Genomic DNA, 27307 nt, shown 5'->3' with positions numbered 1-27307 from the left:
AATTAGCCCTGGGCTCTGCGAGCCAGTCCTGGTTCACAAAATATGGGGAACAAAATTAATTGAAGGGGTCCCCCGTATTTAATGATCCAGCACTGGGCTCTGTGAGCAGGGCCTGGTATTGAAAAATACAGGTAGAAAATGGCATGGGGTTCCCTGTATTTTTAAAACCAGCACCGGGCTTTAGGTCCCCCGGCCAAAGCATTAACACCCCAAACTAGTCAGCCCAGGTTGGAGAGATGGGGACCCCCCAATAAAATGGTCCCCGCTCTCCTGAAGCACCCCAGGCCTTGGCTGAAGACCGGGGCTCTTCCCTGCACCCCTTTGAGCGATGGGTGCAGGGTTAATAGTAATAATAATAATCATAGTGTAATATTGTTTTTAAAGTGGGACTACAGGTCCCAGTGTGCATGCCCTTTGGCACTTGTAGAACTACAGGTGCCAGCAGGCGGCCAGTGCCCTCACTATAAAAAAATATTGAAATAAAGACAGAACACACACCGTAGAAAGTAAAAGTTTATTACATACACTCACACTAACCTTGTCCCCGGTGTTCTTTCCTCTTCTCCAGTAGCATCCCAGTGTTTGGATAAAAATAAATAAATTCTCACCTACCTCTTTGCGAGCCATTTTGGACTGAAGAGCTGTATGTGTTTACATGTATAACTCTTCCCCGTAAGTCACAAGTCCTTAAGGAAAGTGATAGCAGCCAGCAGGGGCGTTTTAAGAGAGGAGGGGGCCCGTGTGCACTCCTCGTGCGGGGCCCCCTCCTCTCTCCCTGGTGGCTGGCAACCGACTGATGCGGCTGGCCAGCCACCGGAGCATTAGTAGACTCCGGGCACTAGAGCACAGGTTCTCAAACTCGGTCCTCAGGACCCCAAACAGTGCATGTTTTGCAGGTCTCCTCACATAATTACTAGAGAAATAGCTGCACCTGTGGCTCGTCTAAAATGTGTCAGTGACCAATGAATACACATGTGCTCCTGCCAGGAGACCTGGAAAACATGAACTGTATGGAGTCCTGAGGACCGAGTTTGAGAACCACTGGCCGCCAGTGGCGTATTTATAATGGGTGCAGTGTATATACTCTAGTGCAGTGGTTCTCAAACTCGGTCCTCAGGATCCCACACAGTTCACTTTTTGCAGGTCACCCAGCAGGTGCACAGGTGTATTCATTACTCACTGACACATTTTAAAAGATCTACAGGTGCAGCTATTTCTCTAGTAATTATGTGAGGAGACCTGCAAAACATGCACTGTTTGGGGTCCTGAGGACCGAGTTTGAGAACCTGTGCTCTAGTGCCCGGAGTCTACTAATGCTCCGGTGGCTGGCCAGCCGCATCAGTCGGTTGCCAGCCACCAGGGAGAGAGGAGGGGGCCCCGCACGAGGAGTGCACACGGGCCCCCTCCTCTCTTAAAACGCCCCTGCTGGCTGCTATCACTTTCCTTAAGGATTCACCATTGGTGCTCTTACTACGCATGCGTGGCTGTCAGCCAGCACATGTATCATTGGGGCCGCCAGAGAGGGATCCAGATGATCCCTCTCTGGTAAGTTTTGCAGAAAAGTAGCCATGTAGGCTAATTTTGACTTGTACAGCAGCCCCCATAGAAACCTAATGGAGGGGCCTGAATCTCTCCTTGTTACATTTGGGGGATACTTAGATTTTGTGGGGATGGATTTCCCACAAAATAGCTTTAGTCAATATGCCCTTTCATCATCATCAGCACTTAATTTATACAAAAGCAGGTGAAAATAAACAATTTCACCTACTTTTGTATACACTTCAGTGTTCCAGAAAATTGTCTGTAAGTGGTTGCGCTGTCTGGCCGCTAGATGGCGCTGTTCACTATCACACCTACAGCTAGCGCTGACAGGCTTCGCGGCTTCCGTAATTCGTAGGCTTGTGGGATCCCAGACAAGATGGCGGCCGTTACCCTCTGTAGGGCGACCGGTGCCCGAGCAATGTCACGTAAGTCACTCGGGGGGTAGTGGCGTCGGGGCAAAGGGGGGAACCACGAGTGTCTTTATAGAGAGCTAGCTACATATATATATATATATATATATATATATATATTCTCCCCAATGCTGTGACCTGTAATTTCTCCAGCCCCTGCTTTAGAACTATAAGTCCCAGCATGCCCTGTAATGAAGTGACCACAAAGTAGCTGCGGCAGCACCCCCTCTAACCCAAGAGGTGATTGTGTTCCCCCAGGCACCATCAGGGGTTATTATGTGCCCTTTATTTGGGATTAATAACACATTAGAATTTAATTTTGTTTTAACATGTTAATATACGAGGTATATTGGTAACATGTATGCACACACCAGGGGATACATGTCACAGGAGAAACCCTGCTATACAGCACATGCATGTTAGAGTATGCTGGGACTAGTAGTTCCACAGCAGCAGATGGCGCGTCGCCCCTCCTCCACGCTGCAAATACTTTATTAGCATTTATCTCCATATAGTCAGAGGGTGTTTTCATTTGAGGCGGATTAGCACTGTTGGGAGTGACAGTGCGGCGTGTGTGATACAGGGGCATGGGCACTGGTGGTCAATGTAAAACAAATGAGTCTGACAGCCAATTCCTTCCAATAAGTGACGCGTAGGAAGGGGAAGCACCGTGTTTGCAGAGGTAGTATCAGTGCTGCATAATGTCAAAGACCCTAGCGTGATCCGACCTGACCCGTTTCATCATCATATTAGCCCTGAAATGATTTATAATATTCTTCATTAGCAAAATCCTATTGTAATCAAGGCAAGTGTATGTAAAATATGGATACAGCAGTCATTCAGTCCACGCTGTCAGTACATTTGAAAAGGTCACTTAATTTATAGTGTGGCCAGAGTCTGGACGTGGTGACGGAGGTATCTTTGTAAATAAATGTTTGAGACCTAAATTAATACTTTCTTGAGTCTGTCCTAAAAACAGAAAAGATTATGCTTTTGAGATATATATATGCGTGTGTGTATTTTGCACAGTTATGGAATGTTTTTCCATATAGTTTGTAAAGGAATAAATTGCTATGGTCCCCCAATCTGATACAGTCTTCCATCTTACAGTCTGTATGAGACACTGACAGATCTCCAGGAAGGCTGCACGCATTTTCAGGCACCAATTCTTAGGGGTATGCTTACTAAAGTGCGGGTTTTTGGAAGTGGAGATGTTACCCATAGCAACCAATCAGATTCTGCTTAATATTTATGTAGCATTGTATAGGAGATAATAGAATCTGATTGGTCGCTATGGGCAACATCTCCACTTGTAAAAACCCGGACTTCAGTAAATCTTCCCTTTATAATCTAGTGTTGAATAGGAATTTATAGGCACCTCCCACTATAATATAGCCATCCCTGCTCGTAGAGTGTCAGTGAAAATTGTTACCTTATCAAAACCATGGGCATCTACAGGTGGGCACCTGAGCTGTGTGTGCATGTAGCACTGCCCAGATTTTAATGTCCACCACCTTAATCTGTTTTCGACACCAGAATGAGGACCTTGAGCATGACTGGGACCCTGAACGAATTCATGCAGTGTATAATTGGGCCAGAGCAGCACTATAGGGAATTCCCACTTGCAGGGTAAGGACATATCTAGGAGTGTAGATCTGGCTACATTTATAGCTCTGCACATCACAATACTGTGCCTGGTTGCTGTACTTGCCAGGAGCATGGATAATAGTCCCTGGGAGCTGGTTGCCCTGGCCACTGGGAATTGTTTTTGCCCTTGCAGCAGAGTGTATCTAACAGAACGTACGCTGGCAATGGCAGAATGATTCCCAGTGTAATTGCTAGGAACCTAAATATACTGCAGTTGAAGTGCCTTGCTATTCAGGAGTGGGCACTGTAGGGTGTAGTAGGTATGGCCGGCGGTTCAAAGCCTAAACCTAAGTCTCCCGGGGGGGTGCCTAAACCTAACCCTCCCGGGGCAGTGCCTTACCCTAAGTCTCCCCAGGAACCTAAAACCTAACCCTCCCCCCCCCCCGCGCGGCTGTCCGTGCCCGGCTTACCAGTGCATCGGGCTCCCGGCATATGGATAATGACAGGCGTCAAGATTTCAATGCCTGTCATTAGTACCTTTCTTTTGAGGAATTTCAGAGCTGGGAAGCCGGCGGTCGGCATTTAGACCGTCTGCTTCCTGACTACATCCCGCACTGTATTCAGATATGCCCAACTGAAATTTCTTTCCACCATCACCATATCTTCAGCCTTATGTCAGTGGGCTACAATTCCAGAGCAAATTGCTTTTCATGATGTAGCATACAAAGCCAGTAGTGGGCAATAGGTGCAATTGCCCCTCTGTCGGTCATCCTTCTAATCACTTCGATGTCACAGGGTAGAATTCAGTTGTTATATAGCGGCTGCAGCTCCCATAAAGTGACGGGAGCTATTCAATAGTTTTTTGGTGCCCATCGCTATTGCAGGTTTTGCACCCAAAATGCCAGGTGTTAACTGTGTAAAGTGGCTAATCTCATTTCAGAGACAGTTAAGGTGCCCCAAAAGCAAGGCGGATGCAGTTAAGGTGCCAAAAAGTTCTACTTTGTGCAAATTTCTCCCCGTACCTCTGGAGGCTTTGTGCAGAAATCCGCAGTAAGTAATTGGCACACGTAACCAGTGGCACAAATTAATGACTAGCTCCAGTAACTTCAGATGGGAGCTACGGGCCCTCAAAAACAATTGAATTCCCCCGGAGAGTGGATATTGTGCAGTCATACAGCCTGTGTGTGAAGTTTGATTTTGCACCAATTTATGCAGCGTATCACATCCCATAATATGTACACAACCTAGGTAGATGTAATATAGATAGATAGGTAGCAGAGTTGCTATCTCTGAGCGTTTTGCATAAAATGTGCTGCATACTTATGGTAGAATCCTTTTTTTTGTTAAGCAATATCCCAGATCCATTATTGTCGTACTTCTGTTTCTAGGTCCACCGATTGCCTCGTTTTCTGTCTCTGTCCCTCTGTTGCTGCAGCAGAGGAAGGTTCATCATGCTGTTATTCCTCATGGGAGACCGGGGCGCTCTGCAGTCAGTGGAGTGGTGGCCACAGTATTCGGAGCCACTGGGTTCCTGGGTCGATATGTTGTCAACAAACTAGGTAAGATGTACCACCAACATTTGAAATTAATTTCATTTTCAATTATAATTTTTTCTTGTACTGTTGGTTTGATACACACAACATCTTCAACTACTACTACTATTGTCAACAATCCTGTGCGGAAGTTTCCTCCACGACCTGTACAAAGATGTACTATACTGACAGTATTTCCATTATGGGGCATCATTTAGGGCTTATTATACAAAACGCCTGCAGGTGCTACTTGTCTTTGTCATTTATGTCAAGTTTCCATGCCCAGTAGTATAGTTTTACACACACACACACCTACCCTACAATGTGTAGTCTCTTTCCCCTTCAGCACAGTAATATGTTGCATGGTCCCTGCCGTGAGTAACGCCCACTTCGGGAATCTGCTCTACATCGGTAGCATCAATTAGATGGTATGGGCACAGTGTAGAGCCAAGCACATTTGTATGTAAAACAAAGCTCTATATGTTGCATATTTTTTCTTTATTATTATAAATTTTATTCTAGGACGTATAGGCTCCCAGGTTGTCATACCCTATCGCTGTGACCAGTATGACATAATGTATCTCCGACCTATGGGAGATCTCGGACAGTTGACATTCATGGTAAGCGTGTGACTTCACTATTGTGAAATGGCTTAGGGTAGGGACTCAGTTGAAATTTCTTTACAAAAATAAATGTTGTTTTTGCTATCATTTCAGGAGTGGGACCCGAGAGATAGAGAGTCCACTAAACGGGCCCTCCAGCACTCCGATGTAGTGATTAATCTTGTGGGAAGGGAATGGGAGACCTGGTACAGTTCCGTCAAACTTGTGTTCTATCTGTTCTTCTACTAGTCATTGCTTTCATAAGTCTCGCTCCAGTATTCTGCTACTTCTGCTCCTGGCATTCCAGCACTCCAGCTGCTGTGGTACTACACTTACCAGCTTTCCCTGCCACAGTTTTAGCATGATCTAAAAGCAAAACTCTGGCAAGGCATGCTGGGATTTGTAGCTCTACAGCAGCTAGAGTGCCACAGGTTGCCTACCCCTGTATTACAGTATGGAGCTCCAATAGAGTTAGGAGTAAATCTAGCTAGAAGGTGCAGTTGTCAAAACCCTGTTGCACTGCAAGGTGTAGTGGAGAGGGGCAAGTTTAAAATGCACAGACAAATTTAGAATTGGAAGGGGTGCGCTCTAGAACACAGTGTAAAAATGTATCTACCCTGTATTTGTGGGAGAAATCGGCAGTATTTGCACCCCTTGTATCGCAGTATGTGTCGTCCACTTGAAAATTTGCACCGTACAGCTGGATTGTCGCCTAACTCTAAATGGGGCCTTCTATGTGTATTCTGTCTGGAAGATAAAATCAGATCTGGGTTTAGACATTAGAGTGACATGGGAACTGTGCTATTTATGCTGCCCCTACCATCACTGATGTAACCCTGTCTTCCCTAATCTCCTTCCCTGAGTTTCTCAACATCTTCATTTCTATAAACCCGCACTTTTGTAAATATACCCATAGTATCTTACATTCTCTCTCTAGTAGAAAAATATTTTTTGGGGGGGAACAACCGAATATCTTCTCAGTTTTCATTTTAATTCTGTAGACTTGTAGCGATGATGCAGATTCACAACCAACAATTTGGAATATACAATTATTAGTGCTGCGTGTTCCAGTTATTTTAACAGGACAGTGTCTATTGTGAATCACATTTCTAAAAAAAAAAAGTTTTCAATAACTTTAAATGAATCATTGTATAGTTCCTATTGTGCTATATTACTGTTGAGTATGTGTTTGGCACTATACTTATTGAGGGGAGGGGGGGATTTGAGGTGAGAGCTCATGAAAACATTTATTTGAAAATAAATAATACCTTTTTGCGTTTCATATTTTCATGTACTATAAACACATCTGTGCAATTTCTATGTGTTTTTGCAACAGGAAAAAGCTGCCAAACCCATACTGTCCTCTTGTTGGGTTAATATTGTTAATTTCTGTTTTAGGAGCTTCAGTTTTGATGATGTGTTTGTGAATATCCCAAAAGACATCGCTTTGTTAGCTCGGGAAGCTGGGGTGGAAAAATTAATTCACATGTCCCACCTGAACGCAGACATCAGAAGTCCTTCTAAGTACCTGAGGACCAAGGTAGGTGACTGCACACTCACATTTACCGCAGTAAGATAGGAACGTACAATATGCTGGCAGGGTAAAATGTGTGTGCTTTTTATATACTATTTGTTGTAGTGTTTTTACTTTGTATCAACCCCATCATTATTATCAGTTGCATCATCTGTACAGTAAGGGCTGATTCAATGCCAGGCTTGTCCGGACAAGTGCTAATCGGTTAATCATTGGGCGGAGGAAGGGGGCAGGCCCAGTGATGTCATCTGTATTGCCAGAATCACGTCTGGGCCAGCAAATAGTATACTTAGCTGGGTACACACTATACGATGTGTGTACCCAGCAAACGGAACAACGCGATGTGACTATACATTGTGCGAGCTGTACACAAGCTAGCTGATCCGGTGTACGACCGCACGATATATCGTTACTTGCTGCATGTAGCAGCATGATGTCATTCATTGCATCTACCTATCTGGAGTTCAGAACAGCCGATGGGACGATGCGATGAATGACCATCGCGAACGATTGAGCGTAGATACTGCACAAAACATATATATCGTACAAAGGATCGTATAGTGTGTACCCAGCTTTACATTTGGGCCTATATCTCTTTCATCCTGTCTCCTATAGAAATGGGGATACCCTCATTGAAAGGCAGCGTTGGTGCTTATCACTGCACTCTATTGTATATTTAAAAAAAAACTCTGTTTCCAACCCTCTTGCTTACATGAAATGTGCTCATTGTGTTGGCGCCAGGCGGTTGGAGAAGAAGCCGTGAGAGAAGCGTTTCCGGAAGCCATTATTGTGAAGCCCTCAGAAATATTTGGTCGGGAGGACAGCTTCCTCAACTATTATGCAAGTATGGCTCTTCCTTTCATTTTGATCATTTAAAGTACACCTGTCACTATGGGTAACCGTTTTTTATTTTCTTATATATTTTGTCTACTAAAACATTTTGGCTCTACTAATATAAAAAAAATAAAAACCAATAAGCAATGAGAAGCACTGGGAATGCAGGGAGGAAGGCACTAGAGAGTTACGACTCTTCCTGATTGGCTTTTCAATGGGTAGAGCTGAGTTTCTCCATCCTCCTTCCATTGAGTATGATCCCCTGTTGTTTTTTTGTCTTTTTTTGTTTTTAATTGTCTTTATAACCTAATCATTTCTTCTTCAGGGTGCATAGGGATCCACAGGGATACCATGGGGATAATGTGGTTGGAGAGATCCAGGCACCAAACAGTTAATGCTTTCAGCTCCCAGGATGCCTTGGGTCCTCCTCTATATATTCCCCCGCCTCTATCCACAGGCAGTCAGTTGTTCATTTGGTGCGGCAGGATTAAGACGCACCTTTGTAACGGGACTGCTCAGGCAGTCGTAAGCTTTTATTTTATGTTTTATTTCTATGTTTTTGGGTTGGCAGTACTGAGTGTCTGTATTAAGACACATGTACTGCGACTCCATCTACCTCTGCCGGGGGCGAAACATCAGTAAATGGACTGGTGATTCCGGCGGGTCTCGGTTGAGCTTGCTAGCAGCGATGCTGGGACCCGGACTGCAACCAGAAGCACGGAAATATCAGGTAAAGCGATTCCTTACTTACGGGGAATCGCGCGCGGCAGTCTTTGCTCCCGGGGCTGGAGACGCACCGGAAGCTGCTGCAATCAGGACCCCGGAGCGCCCGCGTCCTCACTTGACCGCCGGGGGGGGCCTTATCGTCTGACATCGGGGATTGGCAGCAGATGCAATTCTGCTGCCCTGAGGCCAGCGTACTCGGCTATTTGATACAGCTTAGGAGAGGTAGGCGCTCCCCCGGCAGCTCCGACCCAGACGCAGTCCCTACAAAGGGTTAAGTGCGTATGGGTTGCTCCGCCTACCCTCCACGTGTATATGAGATGCTCACGGTCCACTGTCGGTGTGATGCTGTAGCTGTTGGTCTCAGGAGGGTTTGGGTCAGTTTCCCTGTATACCTCTTCCGTTGGTTAAGGTATATAGTGCTCTATATCCTACCATTCCTGGTGTTTGTGTAGTTGATTTAGAGTTGATTGTAATTATATTACATATGCATTGTATGTAACTGTTTGCTTGCTGCTGTATTGACACTGTCTTTTTATTTCTGTCAATTATGACTATCACTGTTTTTTCTCTCCAACCCTTTGGGGTGGAGGTTTTTCTTTGAGTACTTCACATTCATGAAGTTTTTGTGAAGGTTGTCGCATAACATTGCATTTGTTGCCTTTATTGCTATGTCAAAAGATAAAGGGAAACAGGAGGGGGAGCTCTCTGTGTTGGTTTCTTGTAAACCATGTCCCCTCAGGACATTAAGGATGGCTTGTGTGTTGTCTGTTATAAAGAACCACCTTACCAGTCCAGTTTACCTGTCCCTGAACAAGAGCCATCTTGGGTAGCCACTTTGTCCCAGGTAATGAAGCAGTTTGTGGATCGTATTGCTGTTCCCACTATGACCCTTGGATGGGGTGTCCACAGCATGCCATGTTTGCACATCCTATGCATCCTTCCAGGAAGGATGTTTATGGCCATTCTAGTCAGAGTATGACACCATCTAATGTTGAAAGCAGACCGGTAGTTACTAAGTTATCTATTTATCAGTCTGCTCAACCTATGGATTTAGACGCATCATCAGAGGAATCAGATGCTATTACATAAAATATTGTCCCGTACTGGCGCAAATATAGTTTCCCACAGTACTTTCCTTTATAATTGGTTTCCCAATTAATAATAATTCGGATGAGTGCTGTGTTTTCTCCTTAGCCAGTGACTTCAACTCCCGATATTTGATGCACTCAAAAAGGAGAAGAAATACCGCAATAGTGTAACATTGCCAGAAAAAGTATACACTATTTATTAACAAATTGCACTCACATCAAGAAAAAACATTAAAAGCATATCACCACAAAATGGTCAAAGTTTGGAGGTCCAAATCGTCCATTGGTTGCCCAGATGTTAAAAGGACCAAGGACTGGATACCGGATACCACCAACAGTAAGAACATCCACCACTGCTTAACGCGTTTCGGACAAAGTCCTTCATCAGAAGCATGATGGTAAGTAAAAAATGGGCCCTTTTTATACCCCTATATTGTTAGAGTCCTCCTATGAAAAGAGCCTTTCCATTTCCCGCTTTTGGCGCCAATCGCTCCGCGTCCGGAAATTATGTAGACATCGGCGCACCGGAAGTGACGTTGGTTATAAAGAAAACAGCGGGTCTTATTCAGGACACTTCCGCGTTTCACCTTGCGTTCCAGCCGGCGTTAGCGGGCAACTGTTCTATTATAGACTTCCGCGTTCCAACTTGCGTTTCAGCGGCCATTTTGGATCAAAAATTCCTTCATACATAAGACTTCAGCGTTTCACCTCGCGTTCCAATCGGCCATTTTCATGCTGGTATTAGAGGATAATAGTTCTATACTCTACTTCCGCGTTCCACCTTTACTTCCAGTGGACATTTTAAATCGAAGTTCTCTCAAAGAGATACACAAAAATAAAATATACTTAGACATAATAGAAACATAATAAAAACATTTTTTGATCCATAGCAGCATATAATTAAAAATATATAGTTAATATAAAATTCATATAAAAAAATATTTAATAACCAGAGAAAAGGAAGATATGGGGATCAGCATAAATATACAAAAAAGTCATAATCATAGAAACCATTTGATTTCAAACTCGCCATTCAGGCCATGAGGTGTTAAGGTTTTTAGTTTATGAATCCACCGCATCTCTTTCTGTGCTAGTCTGACTTCTAAGTCTTTACTACGCCAGGATGGGAGGACCATTTCGATACCCCAAAATGCCTTTAGGCCACTTATATCTGAATTATGTTTATTTTTAAAATGTGCTGAGACTGTATGCGTTTCCAACCCTTTTTTAATATTATATGTATGTTCAGCAAGTCGGGTTTTCAAATTTCTGCTGGTTTTTCCAACATAGATTAAACCGCATTCACATCTTAGCCCATAAATAACATTTTTTGAATTACATGGGCTAAGATGTGAATGCAGTTTAATCTATGTTGGAAAAACCAGCAGAAATTTGAAAACCCGACTTGCTGAACATACATATAATATTAAAAAAGGGTTGGAAACGCATACAGTCTCAGCACATTTTAAAAATAAACATAATTCAGATATAAGTGGCCTAAAGGCATTTTGGGGTATCGAAATGGTCCTCCCATCCTGGCGTAGTAAAGACTTAGAAGTCAGACTAGCACAGAAAGAGATGCGGTGGATTCATAAACTAAAAACCTTAACACCTCATGGCCTGAATGGCGAGTTTGAAATCAAATGGTTTCTATGATTATGACTTTTTTGTATATTTATGCTGATCCCCATATCTTCTTTTTCTCTGGTTATTAAATATTTTTTTAGATGAATTTTATATTAACTATATATTTTTAATTATATGCTGCTATGGATCAAAAAATGTTTTAATTATGTTTCTCTTTATGTCTGAGTATATTTTATTTTTGTGTATCTCTTTGAGAGAACTTCGATTTAAAATGTCCGCTGGAAGTAAAGGTGGAACGCGGAAGTAGAGTATAGAACTATTATCCTCTAATACCAGCATGAAAATGGCCGATTGGAACGCGAGGTGAAACGCTGAAGTCTTATGTATGAAGGAATTTTTGATCCAAAATGGCCGCTGAAACGCAAGGTGGAACGCGGAAGTCTATAATAGAACAGTTGCCCGCTAACGCCGGCTGGAACGCAAGGTGAAACGCGGAAGTGTCCTGAATAAGACCCGCTGTTTTCTTTATAACCAACGTCACTTCCGGTGCGCCGATGTCTACATAATTTCCAGACGCGGAGTGATTGGCGCCAAAAGCGGGAAATGGAAAAGCTCTTTTCATAGGAGGACTCTAACAATATAGGGGTATAAAAAGGGCCCATTTTTTACTTACCATCATGCTTCTGATGAAGGACTTTGTCCGAAACGCGTTAAGCAGTGGTGGATGTTCTTACTGTTGGTGGTATCCGGTATCCAGTCCTTGGTCCTTTTAACATCTGGGCAACCAATGGACGATTTGGACCTCCAAACTTTGACCATTTTGTGGTGATATGCTTTTTATGTTTTTTCTTGATGTGAGTGCAATTTGTTAATAAATAGTGTATACTTTTTCTGGCAATATTACACTATTGTGGTATTTCTTCTTTTTGAGTGCATCAAATATCGGGAGTTGAAGTCACTGGCTAAGGAGAAAACACAGCACTCACCGGAATTATTTTTAATTGGGAAACCAATTATAAAGGAAAGTACTGTGGGAAACTATATTTGCGCCAGTATGGGACAATATTTTATGTAATAGAATTGTGTGTTTCTGTGGAGTGTGAAGCCCCCACTTTTTTGTCCTGTGGGCAGCAGTATAGAGTGTGGAGCGCAAGGAGAATTTTCTTTGTATATTTATTGAATCAGATGATGCGCAGGGTTCCTCTCTAGGGTCTAACCCGGGGGAGGACCATCCGTCCACTGTAGTTGTTCCTTCTTTGGTGAGGGCGGTTAAATTAATCCTAGATATTCAGGATGATGAACCAACTCATAGCAAGAAGGCTCCAGTATTTAATCACCACCGTAAGGTGGCTAAAATGGAGTTTCCTATATCTGAACAGCTCACTGAGCTTTTGGAAGAGGAATGGGGTAACCCAGACAGACGGTTTTATGTGAATAAAAGAATAACATTGTTGTTTCCTTTCCCAGCTTCTGTATGTACTAAATGGGAGGTACCTCCTGCTGTGGATGCTCATGTAACGCATTTAATCAGGAATGCTACATTGCCTATTCTGTCAGCATCTTCTCTGAAGGATTCCACAGATAGGAAAATTTAAGCATGTCTTAAGGCAATTTTTTCATCATCTGGAGCTGTTACTCGTCCAGCTATCGCTTAAGCCTGGGTAGCCAAAGCTGTTGAAGAATGGATGGGGGCATTAGAAGACTCTCTACCAGATGCTACCAGAGAACAGATTATGTATATCTCCCATATATGGGAAGCGGCTTCCTATCTGGGAGGAGATGCAGTAGATGCTGGAATATTAGCTTCTAATGCATCAGCAACTTCAATAGTGGCACGCAGGGCCCTTTGGTTAAGATCCTGGAAAGCTGATACAGGATCAAAGGTGGCGCTGGAAGTTTTACCTTTCTATGGAAAAGTACTTTTTGGAGCAGAGTTAGATAAAATAATAGCTACTCTTGTGGCTTCAAAGTCAGCAGGTCTGCCATCTACGGCTACAATAAAGTCTAGGCAGATTTCTTTTCGGTCCTTCTGTCCTCAGGGACAAGCTAGGGAACAGTCTTCCTCTAGACAGTCTAGTTTTCACAGGACTACAAGGCGACAAACTAAGAGGTCTGGGCCGGCAAGACGTCCAGCTTCTAAACCGGGAGACAAACCCTCGGCCTGATGGAGCAGACCTCCTCCTGGGGGTCCCAGGGTGGGAGGCCGACTTATTCAGTTTGTAGATTACTGGCGTCAGACAACAACAGATGCCTGGGTCCAAGAAGTGGTCTCTCGGGTATGCCCTCACTTTCAGGAGGCATCCTCCCCAGAAGTTTTTATGCACAGATCCTCCAACAGGTGCGGTCAAGGCCTTGGCCCTTCAGGAAGCCATTCACTCCCTGTGCAGGCGGGGGTAATAATCCCGGTTCCTGTGTCGCAACAAGGAAGGGGTTATTAGTCCAATCGATTCTTGGTTCAGAAACCGAGTGGGGCTCATCGCCCTATTCTAAATCTAAAAACCCTCAACAGGTTTATCCATGTACCCAAGTTTTGTATGGAAACTTTCCGGTCAATTATTTTGGCAATGGACTGGGGATTACATGGTTTCCCTGGATATTCAGGATGCATATCTGCATGTTCCTATTTTGCCATCCCACCAACAATTTTTACGGTTTGCTGTCCTTCAGCAACATTACCAATTTCAGGCACTACCCTTTGACCTATCTACTGCCCCCCCCGAGTATTTACCAAAATAATGGCTGTCATGACTGCCTATCTCAGATGTCAGAGAGCCAGAATACTACCATATCTGGATGACCCTCTGATATTGTCACATACTCCGGTTGTTTTACAAAACCATCTTCAACTGACCATAGACTGCCTACAAAACCACAGCTGTATCATCAATTGGAAGAAATCATCGCTTTCTCCAACACAGCAGATAGTACATCTGGGAGCTCTTCTGGATTCTCGGGCACAAAAGGTGTTTCTGTCAGAGAACAAGATTGCGGCACTATCATTGCAAATACGCAAGCTGCTAACAAGCGAAGGGTATCCATTCTGTTAGCGATGCAGGTCCTGGGATCAATGGTATCCACCTTCGACATGGTGGGGTATGCTCAGTTCCATTCCAGGCCTCTGCAAAATTAGATTCTCCAGGTGGAAAGGACAGTGTCATCTAATAAAGTCTAAGAGGATCCTTCTCACTCCAGAGGTTCATCACTCCCTCCTGTGGTGGCTGAAAAAGGATCATCTGAACAAAGGGCGCCCATTCTGGATTCCAAATTAAGGATTCCAGTCTTCGCGGATGGGGGGCAGTGACAGGTCATCACACCGTTCAGGGAACATGCACAAATCAAGAAAGTCATCTGCCCATAAACATTCTGGAACTACGAGCATTATACAAAGCACTTGTCAGGGCACAGAACCTGCTCCAGGGCAGGCCAGTCCAGATCCAGTCCGACAACGCGACTACAGTGGCCTTCCTCAATCATCAGGGAGGCACGAGAATTTATGTAGCCATGAAGGAAGTGACAAAGATTCTGATTTGGGCAGAACGCCATCTCTCTGCAATATTCATACTGGGAGTACTCAATTGGCAAGCAGACTTCCTAAGTCGCCAAGACATACACGACGGAGAGTAGTCTCTCCATTCGGGAGTGTTTCAGCTCCTGGTAAAAAAGTGGGGTCTACCAGAAATAGATTTCATGGCATCACGTCACAACGGTGACGTACCGGTATGGACGCACTGGCAGTAAGATGGGACTTCAAGCTGGCGTACTCTTTCCTCCGATTTCCCTCCTCCCAAGAGTTCTCTGGAACTTCAAGCAGGAAGGCGGAAATGTAATGCTGGTTCCTCTGGCTTGGCGCAGACATCATTGGTTCAGCGACATACAGAATCTATCCATAGACAGTCTGTATCCTATTCCTCTATGGCTGGATCTGCTAACGCAGGCTCCCTGCCGGCATCCGGATTTACCTCGTCTGGCTTTGACGGCGTAGCTCTTGAATCTTCCATTTTAAGAGCAAAAGGTTTTTCCAGTTCTGTAATTCAGATGATGCTTAGGACACGAAAGCCTGCCTCTGCCCGCATCTATTACAGGGTATGGCATTCTTTTGGTCAGTGGTGTTCCCACTGACCAAAGGGTGTTTAGGAGTTCCAGGTTACTGGCTTTTCTCCAGGCAGGTTTAGACTGTAGTCTCCGCATGGCCACTTTGAAAGTGCAGGTTTCTGCACTGTCAGTCTGGTTCCAGAGGAAGATTGCCTCATTACCAGATATTAGAATTTTTTTTTCAGGGAGTTCTGCGAGTTCAGCCACCTTTTGTTCCACTGGTAGCACCGTGGGATTTGTCTTTGGTTCTTAAGGGGCTACAAGCTCCCCCATTTGAACCCCTGGACTCTGTGGATTTGAAATGGTTGACAGCGAAGACGCTTCTTCGCCTCGCTATCTCTTCTGCACGCAGAGTCTCTGATTTGGCAGCGCTCTCTTGTCGCTCCCCCTTTTTTTATCTTTCACCAGGATAAAGCTGTTCTTCGTACAAGGGAGGGTTACCTTCCTATGGTAGTGTCCCATTTTCATGTGAATGAAGAAATTGTAGTTTCATCTTTTCATGATCCAGATCTCTCTGTAGGTGAAGCATCCCTGTTGTTTGTGTTCTCCGTATTTATGTGGAGCGTACAAACTCTGTTAGAAAATCAGATGCTCTTTTTGTATTATATGGTTTTCACAAATGCGGATGGCCAGCTAACAAGCAGACTCTGGCGGGATGGCTACACATGACTCTCTCTCAGGTGTACGCACAGGCTGATTTCCCTGTCCCAAGTATGGTGACAGCACATTCTACTCGGTCTGTAGGGCCATCGTGCGCATGAAGTCATGGTGCCTCTGCTGAACAGTTGTGTAAGGCAGTCACTTGGTCTTCTGTCCACGCTTTTCTTAGGTTCTATGCCTTTTATACTTTTGCCTCTCAGGTTGCTTCCTTTGGGCGACGAGTTCTCCTTTCTGCTCAGGAGCATCCACCGTCCTAGGGGAACTGCTTTAGGACATCCCCATGGTATCTCTGTGGATCCCTATGGACCCTGAAGAAGAAAATTAGAGTTATGGTAGACTTACCTTGATAACTTTTTTTTTCTTCGAGGTCCACGGGGCACTCACCCTGATGCACCTGGTTCCATGGATAACTTTTTTCTTTCCGTCACGGATTCCCTCATCTTGTGTAAGTGTGTTTGGTGTACGATTGCTCTTCCTTCTCCTCCTTGAGGCTTGTTAACGTAACTGACTGGCTGTGGCTAGGGGTGGGGGATATATGGAGGAGGACCCGAGGCATCCTGCGAGCTGAAAGCTTTAACTGTTTGGTGCCTGGATCTCTCCAACCACATTATCCGCATGGTACCCCTGTGGACCTTGTGAACTTCGAAGAAAAGGAGCTATCAAGGTGAGTCTACCATAACTCTTAATTTTTGTTCCCTTTTATTAATGAGCTTACCTCCCTGCCTATGAACTTCCTCTAGATATCCTATGTCCTCCTTAGAACGAGATGCCCTGAAATGTACCCCATATTTAAGACTTGGGCCCAAATGTAATAGCTGGCGTTCTGCAGGCATCGGTGCAGTTTTGGTGATACAGGCACTAGATTTAAAGTGGCAATTATTTTTAAGACAAAAGCATGTTGGGTTTACCTTTAAAACTAATTGACACTTTAAATGTAGCCGCTATATCAATGTAATTGTGACGCGTCAGACTATTACATTTGAGTCTTGATCTTACTAGTGAAATATAGAGTACAAAGGTAGTTTAAAGTTTGCATCATATGCGTCTTTGCCTTTTTTAAGCAACGTGGGATTTTATTCTCCTTTACAGCCACTGCCTGACACTGAGTGCCGTTTCTGTGCCTTCTGGGCCTGATTCAGAGCGCTCGCTCTGAATCAGGGCGTTTTTTTTTTTTTCTAATGTTGTGCGGCCCCCTGGCCGCTCGCATAGCTGTGGGTGACCAGCCACAGCTATTGCGAGCGGCCAGGATGATGGTCACGATGGTCAAGACCATTGAGACCATTGGGCTTGCGACGAGACCCTTGGGGTAGTCTCGTGGCCGCAAGCCCCAGAGAGCTTCTGGCTCTAATAAAGCCGGAAGCTGTCCCACTGACATCACTGGTGCGAGCGGGTCTGAATCAGGCCCTCTGTCACCTAGTACTCCCAAGTCCTTTCCATCTCAGTTGTATTCTGTATAATATGTAACGATACATTTTGCTGACATTCCTAGAGACCATTTTGGTTATTTCTATCTGAAGCTGGTTTCCCCGCTGCTTAGTTTAGGTAATAATGTATAGCTTAATGCACCCATGAAAAGCCTGAAAGGACAGGTCTCAATACTTTATTATGCATTGCTATTTGTATTATTTTCACGTTTTGTGGTTTTTATATTCATTGTGGTTTGTTTCCTGCAGGCATGCGCTGGTTCGGTGGCGTGCCATTAATGTCGCTTGGTCAGAAGACAATAAAGCAGCCTATTTATGTACGTTTTAACGGAGTTCAGTTAAATCTGTCAAATGTCTGAGAGTGACAGGCTGGTTATTTTGGCAAATGTTTTTGGGTCTGATTATAGATTGTGGAAGGACAAGGACGGGGGTCGGACAACAAAATGAGTGTGTGCTGTAATTTATGTGAGCTGTATACGTCTGACTCCTCTTCATAATCTCACTTGTACAGAGAATAAATACGTTACGTATTGCAAAGAAACGATAAAAATATTGCGTTTGCACATTCAGGTATCTGATGTCGCCAAGGCTCTAGTGAATATTGCCAAAGATCCGGACTCCATAGGAAAGACATATGCCTTGGTTGGGTAAGTTAGATCTCCTCGTAAGCGCTTAATAAGTACTCAGTAGCCTATCCTAAGCACTTGAAAGTTAGTCATAGCTATCTCTTGTATTGTAAAGAGCAAGTATCACATTTTTCAGTAATATTCATTGACCTTTCACAAAATAATGCCGGCCATAGAGATGACAACCAGATTTTTATTATAGTAGACATACTGTGAATTGTTGCATATTTAAATGTGCACAAATAAATAACATAAAAATGAAATATATTGGTTTCAGGACGAGGGATCTCCCAGGACAAGCGTACACATGCTTCCAAGTGCTTCAATTCCACCACCTCACATTAACATTTCCCTCCAGTCTCCATTGTTACTATTGATCAATTCAAGGCATGTTTGATGGTATTTAATTTGTTAAACTCTTCACCTTCCCACCAAGGTCTATATCCACACCAATGTAGAGGGCTACAGCATGAGAGGTCACAATTACTAGATCAAACTCTGCTTAGTCTCCGCTCATTGAGTTGAGCTGGACAGCACTGACTGCAGGTTTACGTATTAGATGTGCTTTCTACAGGGTCACGAGTCATTATCATGAAAACATACAGTGCTGGCACAGGGGTGTGGTGGTATGTTACAGGCAGTGCTGATACAGGGGGATGGAGATATGTTACAGGCAGTGCTGGTACAGGGGTGTGGTGGTATGTTACAGGCAGTGCTGATACAGGGGGATGGAGATATGTTACAGGCAGTGCTGGTACAGGGGTGTGGTGGTATGTTTCAGGCAGTGCTGGTACAGGGGTGTGGTGGTATGTTACAGGCAGTGCTGGTACAGGGGTGTGGTGGTATGTTACAGGCAGTGCTGGTACAGGGGTGTGGTGGTATGTTACAGGCAGTGCTGGCACAGGGGTGTGGTGGTATGTTACAGGCAGTGCTGGCACAGGGGTGTGGTGGTATGTTACAGGCAGTGCTGGCACAGGGGTGTGGTGGTCTGTTACAGGCAGTGCTGATACAGGGGTGTGGTGGTCTGTTACAGGCAGTGCTGATCCAGTGGTGTGGTTGTCTGTTACAGGCAGTGCTGATACAGGGGTGTGGTGGTCTGTTACAGGCAGTGCTGATACAGTGGTGTGGTGGTATGTTACAGGCAGTGCTGATACAGGAGTGTGGTGGTATGTTACAGGCAGTGCTGATACAGGAGTGTGGTGGTATGTTACAGGCAGTGCTGGTACAGGGGTGTGGTGGTCTGTTACAGGCAGTGCTGATACAGGGGTGTGGTGGTATGTTACAGGCAGTGCTGGTACAGGGGTGTGGTGGTCTGTTACAGGCAGTGCTGATACAGGGGTGTGGTGGTCTGTTACAGGCAGTGCTGATACAGGAGTGTGGTGGTATGTTACAGGCAGTGCTGGTACAGGGGTGTGGTGGTATGTTACAGGCAGTGCTGATACAGGGGGGTGGAGGTATGTTACAGGCAGTGCTGGCACAGGGGGGTGGAGGTATGTTACAGGCAGTGCTGGCACAGGGGTGTGGTGGTATGTTACAGGCAGTGCTGGCACAGGGGTGTGGTGGTCTGTTACAGGCAGTGCTGATACAGTGGTGTGGTGGTATGTTACAGGCAGTGCTGATACAGTGGTGTGGAGGTATGTTACAGGCAGTGCTGATACAGGGGGATGGAGGTATGTTACAGGCAGTGCTTGCACAGGGGTGTGGGGGTATGTTACAGGCAGTGCTGGTACAGGGGTGTGGTGGTCTGTTACAGGCAGTGTTGGTACAGGAGTGTGGCGGTATGTTACAGGCAGTGCTGGTACAGGGGTGTGGTGGTATGTTACAGGCAGTGCTGATACAGGGGGATGGAGATATGTTACAGGCAGTGCTGGTACAGGGGTGTGGTGGTATGTTACAGGCAGTGCTGGCACAGGGGTGTGGTGGTATGTTACAGGCAGTGCTGATACAGGGGTGTGGTGGTATGTTACAGGCAGTGCTGATACAGGGGTGTGGTGGTATGTTACAGGCAGTGCTTGCACAGGGGTGTGGGGGTATGTTAGAGGCAGTGCTGGTACAGGGTTGTGGTGGTCTGTTACAGGCAGTGCTGGTACAGGGGTGTGGTGGTCTGTTACAGGCAGTGTTGGTACAGGAGTGTGGTGGTATGTTACAGGCAGTGCTGGTACAGGGGTGTGGTGGTATGTTACAGGCAGTGCTGGTACAGGGGTGTGGTGGTATGTTACAGGCAGTGCTGGTACAGGGGTGTGGTGGTATGTTACAGGCAGTGCTGGCACGGGTGTGGTGGTATGTTACAGGCAGTGCTGGCACAGGGGTGTGGTGGTATGTTACAGGCAGTGCTGGCACAGGGGTGTGGTGGTCTGTTACAGGCAGTGCTGGCACAGGGGTGTGGTGGTCTGTTACAGGCAGTGCTGATACAGGGGTGTGGTGGTATGTTACAGGCAGTGCTGATACAGTGGTGTGGTGGTATGTTACAGGCAGTGCTGATACAGGGATGTGGTGGTATGTTACAGGCAGTGCTGATACAGTGGTGTGGTGGTATGTTACAGGCAGTGCTGATACAGGAGTGTGGTGGTATGTTACAGGCAGTGCTGATACAGGAGTGTGGTGGTATGTTACAGGCAGTGCTGATACAGTGGTGTGGTGGTATGTTACAGGCAGTGCTGATACAGGGGTGTGGTGGTATGTTACAGGCAGTGCTGGTACAGGGGTGTGGTGGTCTGTTACAGGCAGTGTTGGTACAGGAGTGTGGAGGTATGTTACAGGCAGTGCTGGTACAGGGGTGTGGTGGTATGTTACAGGCAGTGCTGGCACAGGGGTGTGGTGGTATGTTACAGGCAGTGCTGGCACAGGGGTGTGGTGGTATGTTACAGGCAGTGCTGATACAGGGGTGTGGTGGTATGTTACAGGCAGTGCTGATACAGTGGTGTGGTGGTATGTTACAGGCAGTGCTTGCACAGGGGTGTGGTGGTATGTTACAGGCAGTGCTTGCACAGGGGTGTGGTGGTATGTTACAGGCAGTGCTGATACAGGGGTGTGGTGGTATGTTACAGGCAGTGCTGATACAGGGGTGTGGAGATATATTACAGGCAGTGCTGGTACAGGGGTGTGGTGGTATATTACAGGCAGTGCTGGCACAGTGGTGTGGTGGTATGTTACAGGCAGTGCTGATACAGGAGTGTGGTGGTATGTTACAGGCAGTGCTGGCACAGGGGTGTGGGGGTATGTTACAGGCAGTGCTGGCACAGGTGGGTGGAGGTATGTTACAGGCAGTGCTGGCACAGGTGGGTGGAGGTATGTTACAGACAGTGGCGCATGTCGCACTGCAGAAAACGTAGACCTCTTATCCTGCACAGAATGTAGTCTGATAAAAATACTTTCCCAGGAAAGTGCCAGTGTGTCACTCTCAGCTTGTGTTCCAACAATTATATTTTCTCTATAATCTTCTCTTTAGGCCCCACCGTTATCTTCTCCGGGACATGGTAAAATATATATTTGCAGTTGCCCACAGACCATTGCTACAATACCCACTGCCTCGTCCAGTTTATCAGTAAGTATATGTTGTAGAGTGTAGAGAAGTACCTTTCACGCTTATTGGAACCTTGCTATGTTAATTTGCAATTGATTTCTGGTGTTCCCAGTTTTCAGGTCATCCATGGCTTTAAGGGGAAGAGTCACACGGGGTGGAAAATTAATTTTCAAATGTTTCTCCTTGTTTGGATGCCTATTGTGGAAAGATGACATTTCAAAATACACATCATTTAAAATAGACATAATTAAAAAAAATGCAATAAACGTTAAATACACAGTGGTAAAAATAATAATTAATTCTCAGTATTGTACCAAAAAATGCCCTAAAATTCGTATCATCTCCGTCAGTAGAGTATTTGGTTCATTTTCCGTAGCTCTGCTCTGCCCTTCCTCACATCTGACAGGCAGAGCCCTGAGCCCAGGTCTGTAATCAGTAGACACAGGCTGCAGGCATACAGAAAATAGGTGTTTATAACGTAAAATAAATATAACAAAGCTTACACTGCTTCTGTAACCCGAGCAGCTGAGCTATGTGGTCAGCTGAGCTGTCAGCCTATCAGGTTACAGAAGGAGCTCACCTATTTTCTTTATGCATGGAGCCTGTGTCCTATCTGCCTTACTGGGCATGTGCAGTGTGCGCACCGGCAAGTGAAGGTTTTCACTATTGTTTAAGCCCGATGTAGGCATATCGCTGGGACAGAGCTTTCTCAGAAGCTCTGCCCCCAACACATTTATTATGGTAAATCCCTGTGATATCTAATATTGCAATGCTATATTAATCAATATTATTGCATTACAATCACATTTAAAATGCGAATTGTGATAAATAGACCCCTTATTTACTATGTACTACTGCCTGGTATTTAAACTTTAAATTTAAAAGGGCAGATTTTTCTTCAGATCTGAATGATAACGATTTAACAAATTGTTCAATCATTCGTATCTGAAGGAAAATCTGACATATCTGTCAGATGAACGATTTGAATGATGCGCGTTCCCGATGGTCAGATAACGATATCTGACATCTGATGTGTTTGCAGTCAGACTTGGATGATTCCATTCATTTTAATACAGTCAAAAATCGTTCATCTGAGAAATCTGACCGTGTGTATGCTCCATAACACACTGGGAAGCGTTGACTTTTATAAGCCCCCACTTCGTGAATAAAGCTCTTTGCGTGTTTGCTAAAGTTTGAAACTTTTTTTTTCACCCTATCCCAAGCATGCACTTCATAGTGTTCATTCCCGCACCCTGTACCTGTCACTTCCCCTGCAGTTCCTCTTTACTGTCTGGGGTGTCGCTCTCTGCTCTGGTGCTTCTAGCACATTCAGCTGGTGCAACAAAATTCTGAGATACAGACACTGAGAGCGACACCCCAGACAGGAAAGAGGAACTGCATCGGTTGTGACAGGTGCAGGGTGCTAGAATGAACACTACTTCTGCTGTTTTGTCAGTGACTAAAATACTTGTAGACAGCACCAGGGCTTCTGTATGCTACTAGTAGATGCTGCACTACAACAAAAATGTTCTTTCTCTTTCGTCTGGGCTGGGGGACACTTGACCATGGGTTGTAGATGGGAAGGCGTGGATTTGGCACTAACATTCAAATCTATAACTCCTCCCCTCTGCAAACCCTGACTTCAGTGTAAGTTTAGTGCCTGTGGAAGTAAGGCACGTTTTTCTAGGGCTGCTCGGCAGCCTTGGTTTTTAGTAAAGGACTCTGTTTATTTTGTAATATGTTTTGTTTTTATTTTTACTGATAGGTGCTGTGCGCTGCTTATAGCCATTTTTCGGTCACTGTGCGGGTCTCAGGCCCTCCTGGCGGGCCGACCAGTGAGAATCCAATCAGACAAATCCACGGCAGTGGCATATGCAAACCAACAGGGCGGAACCAAAAGTCTCATTCTCTCTTGGGCGGAGACGTTCCTCCTGCCAATTTCAGCAGTCTTCATACCGGAGGTGGAGAATTGGGAGGCAGACTACGTCAGCAGGACTACGTTCCTGCCAGGGGAGTGGTCTCTCCTTCCGGAGGTTTTCCAGCAGCTGGTCCAGAGATGGGGGCTGCCGGAGGGGGACCTGATAGCGTCTCGCCACAATTGCAAGGTCCCTCGATTTTGTGCAAGGTCCAGAGATCCTATTGCATTTGCAGTGGATGCCATGACAGTTCTCTGGAACTTCTGTCTGGCCTACATTTTTTCCTCCAATTCCCATGTTACCAAGAGTACTCCGTTGAGTCAGGGAGCAGCAGGTTTCAGTCATCCTAGTGGCTCCAAACTGGCCGTGCCGGTTGTGGTTCGCAGGCTAGCCGAAGGGCCGGGTTGGAGTCTGCCTCTGCGTCCAGATCTTCTGCTACAGGGGCCATTCTGTCACGAGGGCCTACCTCAGTTGGCTTTAATGGCCTGGTTGTTGAGACCGGGCTCTTGAAGGCCAGGGGTTTTTCCCCTTCAGTCATCAGGACCATGCTCCGGGCGCGGAAGCAGGTTTACGCGCAGAACTATCACGGGGTTTGGAAAACCTATATTGTATGGTGTAAGCAGCGGGGGAGTACATACTGCCCAGTTCCGCCTGCTAAGGTTTTTAGTATTTCTGCAGGGCGTCTGGAAGCTGGCTTACGGCTTCAATCTTTGAAGGTACAGATTTCGGCTCTCTCCATTTACTTTCAGCAGCGTCTGGCTCTCCTCCCAGAGCTGCAGACTTTTTTACAGGGGATCTTGTGAATACAGCCTCCGGTTCAACCGCCAGTGGCGCAATGGGATTTGCCCCTGGTTCTCTCGGCTCTTAAACAGGCTCCGTTTGAGCCTTTGGAATCCGTGGACCTTCGGTTTGTAATGTGGTAGTTGGTTTTTCTTATGGCCATTGCCTTGGCTCGGCGGGTCTTGGAGTTGGGGGCCTTGTCCTGCAAACCACCTTTTCTTGTTTTCCATGACTATAGGGCTGTTCTCAGGACGGTTCCTTCGTTTCAACCGAAAGTGATTTCATCTTTCCACTTAAACCAGGAGATTGTTTTTCCTGTTTTCTCACCTTCAGAGTCCTCAGGGGGCCAGGACGATCTATCACTGTTTGATGTTGTCCGGGCCCTGCACATTTATTTAGACAGAACTTCGATTTTTATACATAAGACGGATTCTCTATTGGTTCTCTACGACGCCCACAAACGGGGCTGGCCAGCCACAAAGCAGACCACTTCAAAATGGCTCCGCTCAGTGATGTCAAGGGCTTACTCAGAGGCGGGGCGCCTGGCACCAGCTAGGGTGTTGGCTCATTCCACTATGGCTCCTGGGCGGTGTGTCACTGGGCCTCGGCTCAACAGGTTTGTCGCGCAGCTACCTGGTCCACTGTCCACACGTTTGTGCGGTTCTACAGGTTTCATGTTTTTGCCTCCGGGGACGCCCATTTTGGGCGTACAGTTCTCCAGTCAGGCAATCTGAGCATTCCCTCCCATGGGGGCGACTTTTGAACATCCCATGGTTCAGTGTCGCCCAGACGAAAGAGAAAATAGGATTTTTGGGTACTTACCGTTGAATCCTTTTGTCTGAGTTAGGCTGGGGGACACTGCATTCCCTCCCTCACGCTTAGCGGTATTGAGTATGAGTTATGATTTTGGGTCGCATTGACCGTCAATTTTATTTTTATTTTTCGGAGTGACAGTGTCACTGAGTATTGCTACTCCTTAACAGGCACTTTTGAAGTTGTACTGAAGTCAAAGGTTGCAGAGGGGAGGAGTTATAGATTTCAGTGTTAGTGCCAAATCCACGCCTTCCCACCTACAACCCATGGTCCAGTGTCCCCCAGTCTGACTCAGAGAAAACGATTCAACGGTATGTACCCAAAAATTCTGTTTTTGCGGGTTTTCGAGTCCTAGCACAGGTAACAATTGAGATTAGTTTTACAGCATATTTTATTTTCAAGTCAAATGAAGCACAAATAGACCTCACATATAAATAGAGTAGTCCAATAATATGTACCACTTGCATCACTTCTCCAACATTGCTGTGTGCCTACATGGAGATGCCATAATTATCTCTCTAATAAGTGTGACTTATACACTGACCTATATGCATTTCGCCAACCACAGCTGCTCTCATTGTCCAATTTTATTGTTTTAGCCTTAATTTTAATCCTGAAAAGTGAGCAACCCATGTTCTTTAGTCATTTTAACTCTTGACCTACAATGCCCCTTTTCTTTTCCTTGAATTTCAAGTGCATTCAGTATTGATTTTGTGCTTTTTATTTTATTTATTATAATGTGTTGAAATCATTAGTGAGAACCTTTTCAATACTGTTTTCTCTGTTTAGTCTGATTGGAAAGTTCTTTGAGTTAAACCCATTTGACAAATGGACAACGCGAGACAAAATAGATCGAGTGAGTACAATATGTGTCATATATTACTGATCTTTTTATATAATGGAAATAAAAAAAGGCTGTGGAGAGGCTGCAGAATGCACTGTCTAATAATCATGTGTAAAAATGACAATTGTAATTTAGGGGATTCAGTTCTGCTGTTCTCAGATAGCAAATGACAGAATCAAGAAATCAAAATTGCACTTTTTCTTGTATAGAAGAGCTGCTGAAAGCACTTGCAGGTTTCAGGAGCTTGGCAGAACTGAATATAATTGCGCTAAAGGTGTGATCGTCAATTCACACTCTCTGAATCTCAACTGACTGATAACAGAGAACAGTAGCTTGCATTAATGGGCAGCAAATGTAAATACAAGGGCCAACATACAGTATAAAGTCCTGTGAAGGTATGGGAACCCTTACACTGATAATTGTGAATGTTATTAATGGCTCTATTATTAAGTCAGTCTTGTAGTTTCGTTGGTAACACCCTGGCAATGACCAGTTTGATTTTAGTTTAGATCCATTTTAGTGGTTTTCCTTTTTAGAATACATACTAGTCATACAGCAGGATATAAGGAAAATACATGCATGTTTTACGGAACAGTTGGACGCCTGGGAAACAATTGTAACAATTTCCCATTTACGCAATACTGTCTTCTGTCGGTGGATGTCCAGTGATATCACACTGGGTACCAACAGGGTTTGGCCACCCCAGACTGGATGGGCATGGTGTAACTTGTAGTTCCACAACAACTGAAAACAGTAGGTGGCCCTTTCCTATATTGCAGCAATGGGAGATAATTGGTAAAAACAGTCTTGCATGTAGCGTTCTAAATCTATAATAACAGCCTTTGCTCATTGTATCTAACAATAAAGGCTGAACATAAAGCTAATGGATAACACAAGCGTTAATGTCTTCTTTTCTAGTTCCACATAACAGACAAGAAGTTCCATGATCTCCCCGGCCTAGAGGACCTCGGCATCGCTCCAATCTCTCTTGAGCAGAAAGCTATTGAGGTACTGCGCCGTCACCGTAGATACCGTTGGTTGGACGCCGAGTTAGACATGGTAAAGCCAGTCACCCCAGTGAACTATTAACGGCACATCTCAGAGCATGAGCCCAGTCGCGTGTTCTTTATAAAGAAGTGAGAAATCTGCATTCACGTCCCATGTACATAAATAAACTATTAAATAAA

At 45.2% G+C, this 27307-nt stretch overlaps 1 protein-coding gene across 1 annotated transcript; it reads left to right on the top strand.

Annotated features, from left to right (window-relative positions):
• Positions 1 to 1861: 1861 nt before the first annotated feature.
• Positions 1862 to 27307, top strand: NDUFA9 (NADH:ubiquinone oxidoreductase subunit A9). Its single transcript, XM_088478906.1, has 11 exons — positions 1862 to 1967; positions 4928 to 5098; positions 5594 to 5691; positions 5788 to 5879; positions 7072 to 7213; positions 7949 to 8051; positions 17868 to 17935; positions 18189 to 18265; positions 21693 to 21788; positions 26066 to 26132; positions 27039 to 27307. The coding sequence occupies exons 1-11, from the start codon at positions 1919 to 1921 to the stop codon at positions 27207 to 27209; spliced, it is 1134 nt and encodes a 377-aa protein (XP_088335032.1). The 5' UTR covers positions 1862 to 1918; the 3' UTR covers positions 27210 to 27307.

Source organism: Taudactylus pleione, unplaced genomic scaffold, assembly GCF_031769625.1.
Source record: "Taudactylus pleione unplaced genomic scaffold, aTauple2 ptg000225l, whole genome shotgun sequence".
NCBI lineage: Eukaryota > Metazoa > Chordata > Amphibia > Anura > Myobatrachidae > Taudactylus > Taudactylus pleione.
This window is presented reverse-complemented; position numbering and strand designations above follow the sequence as displayed.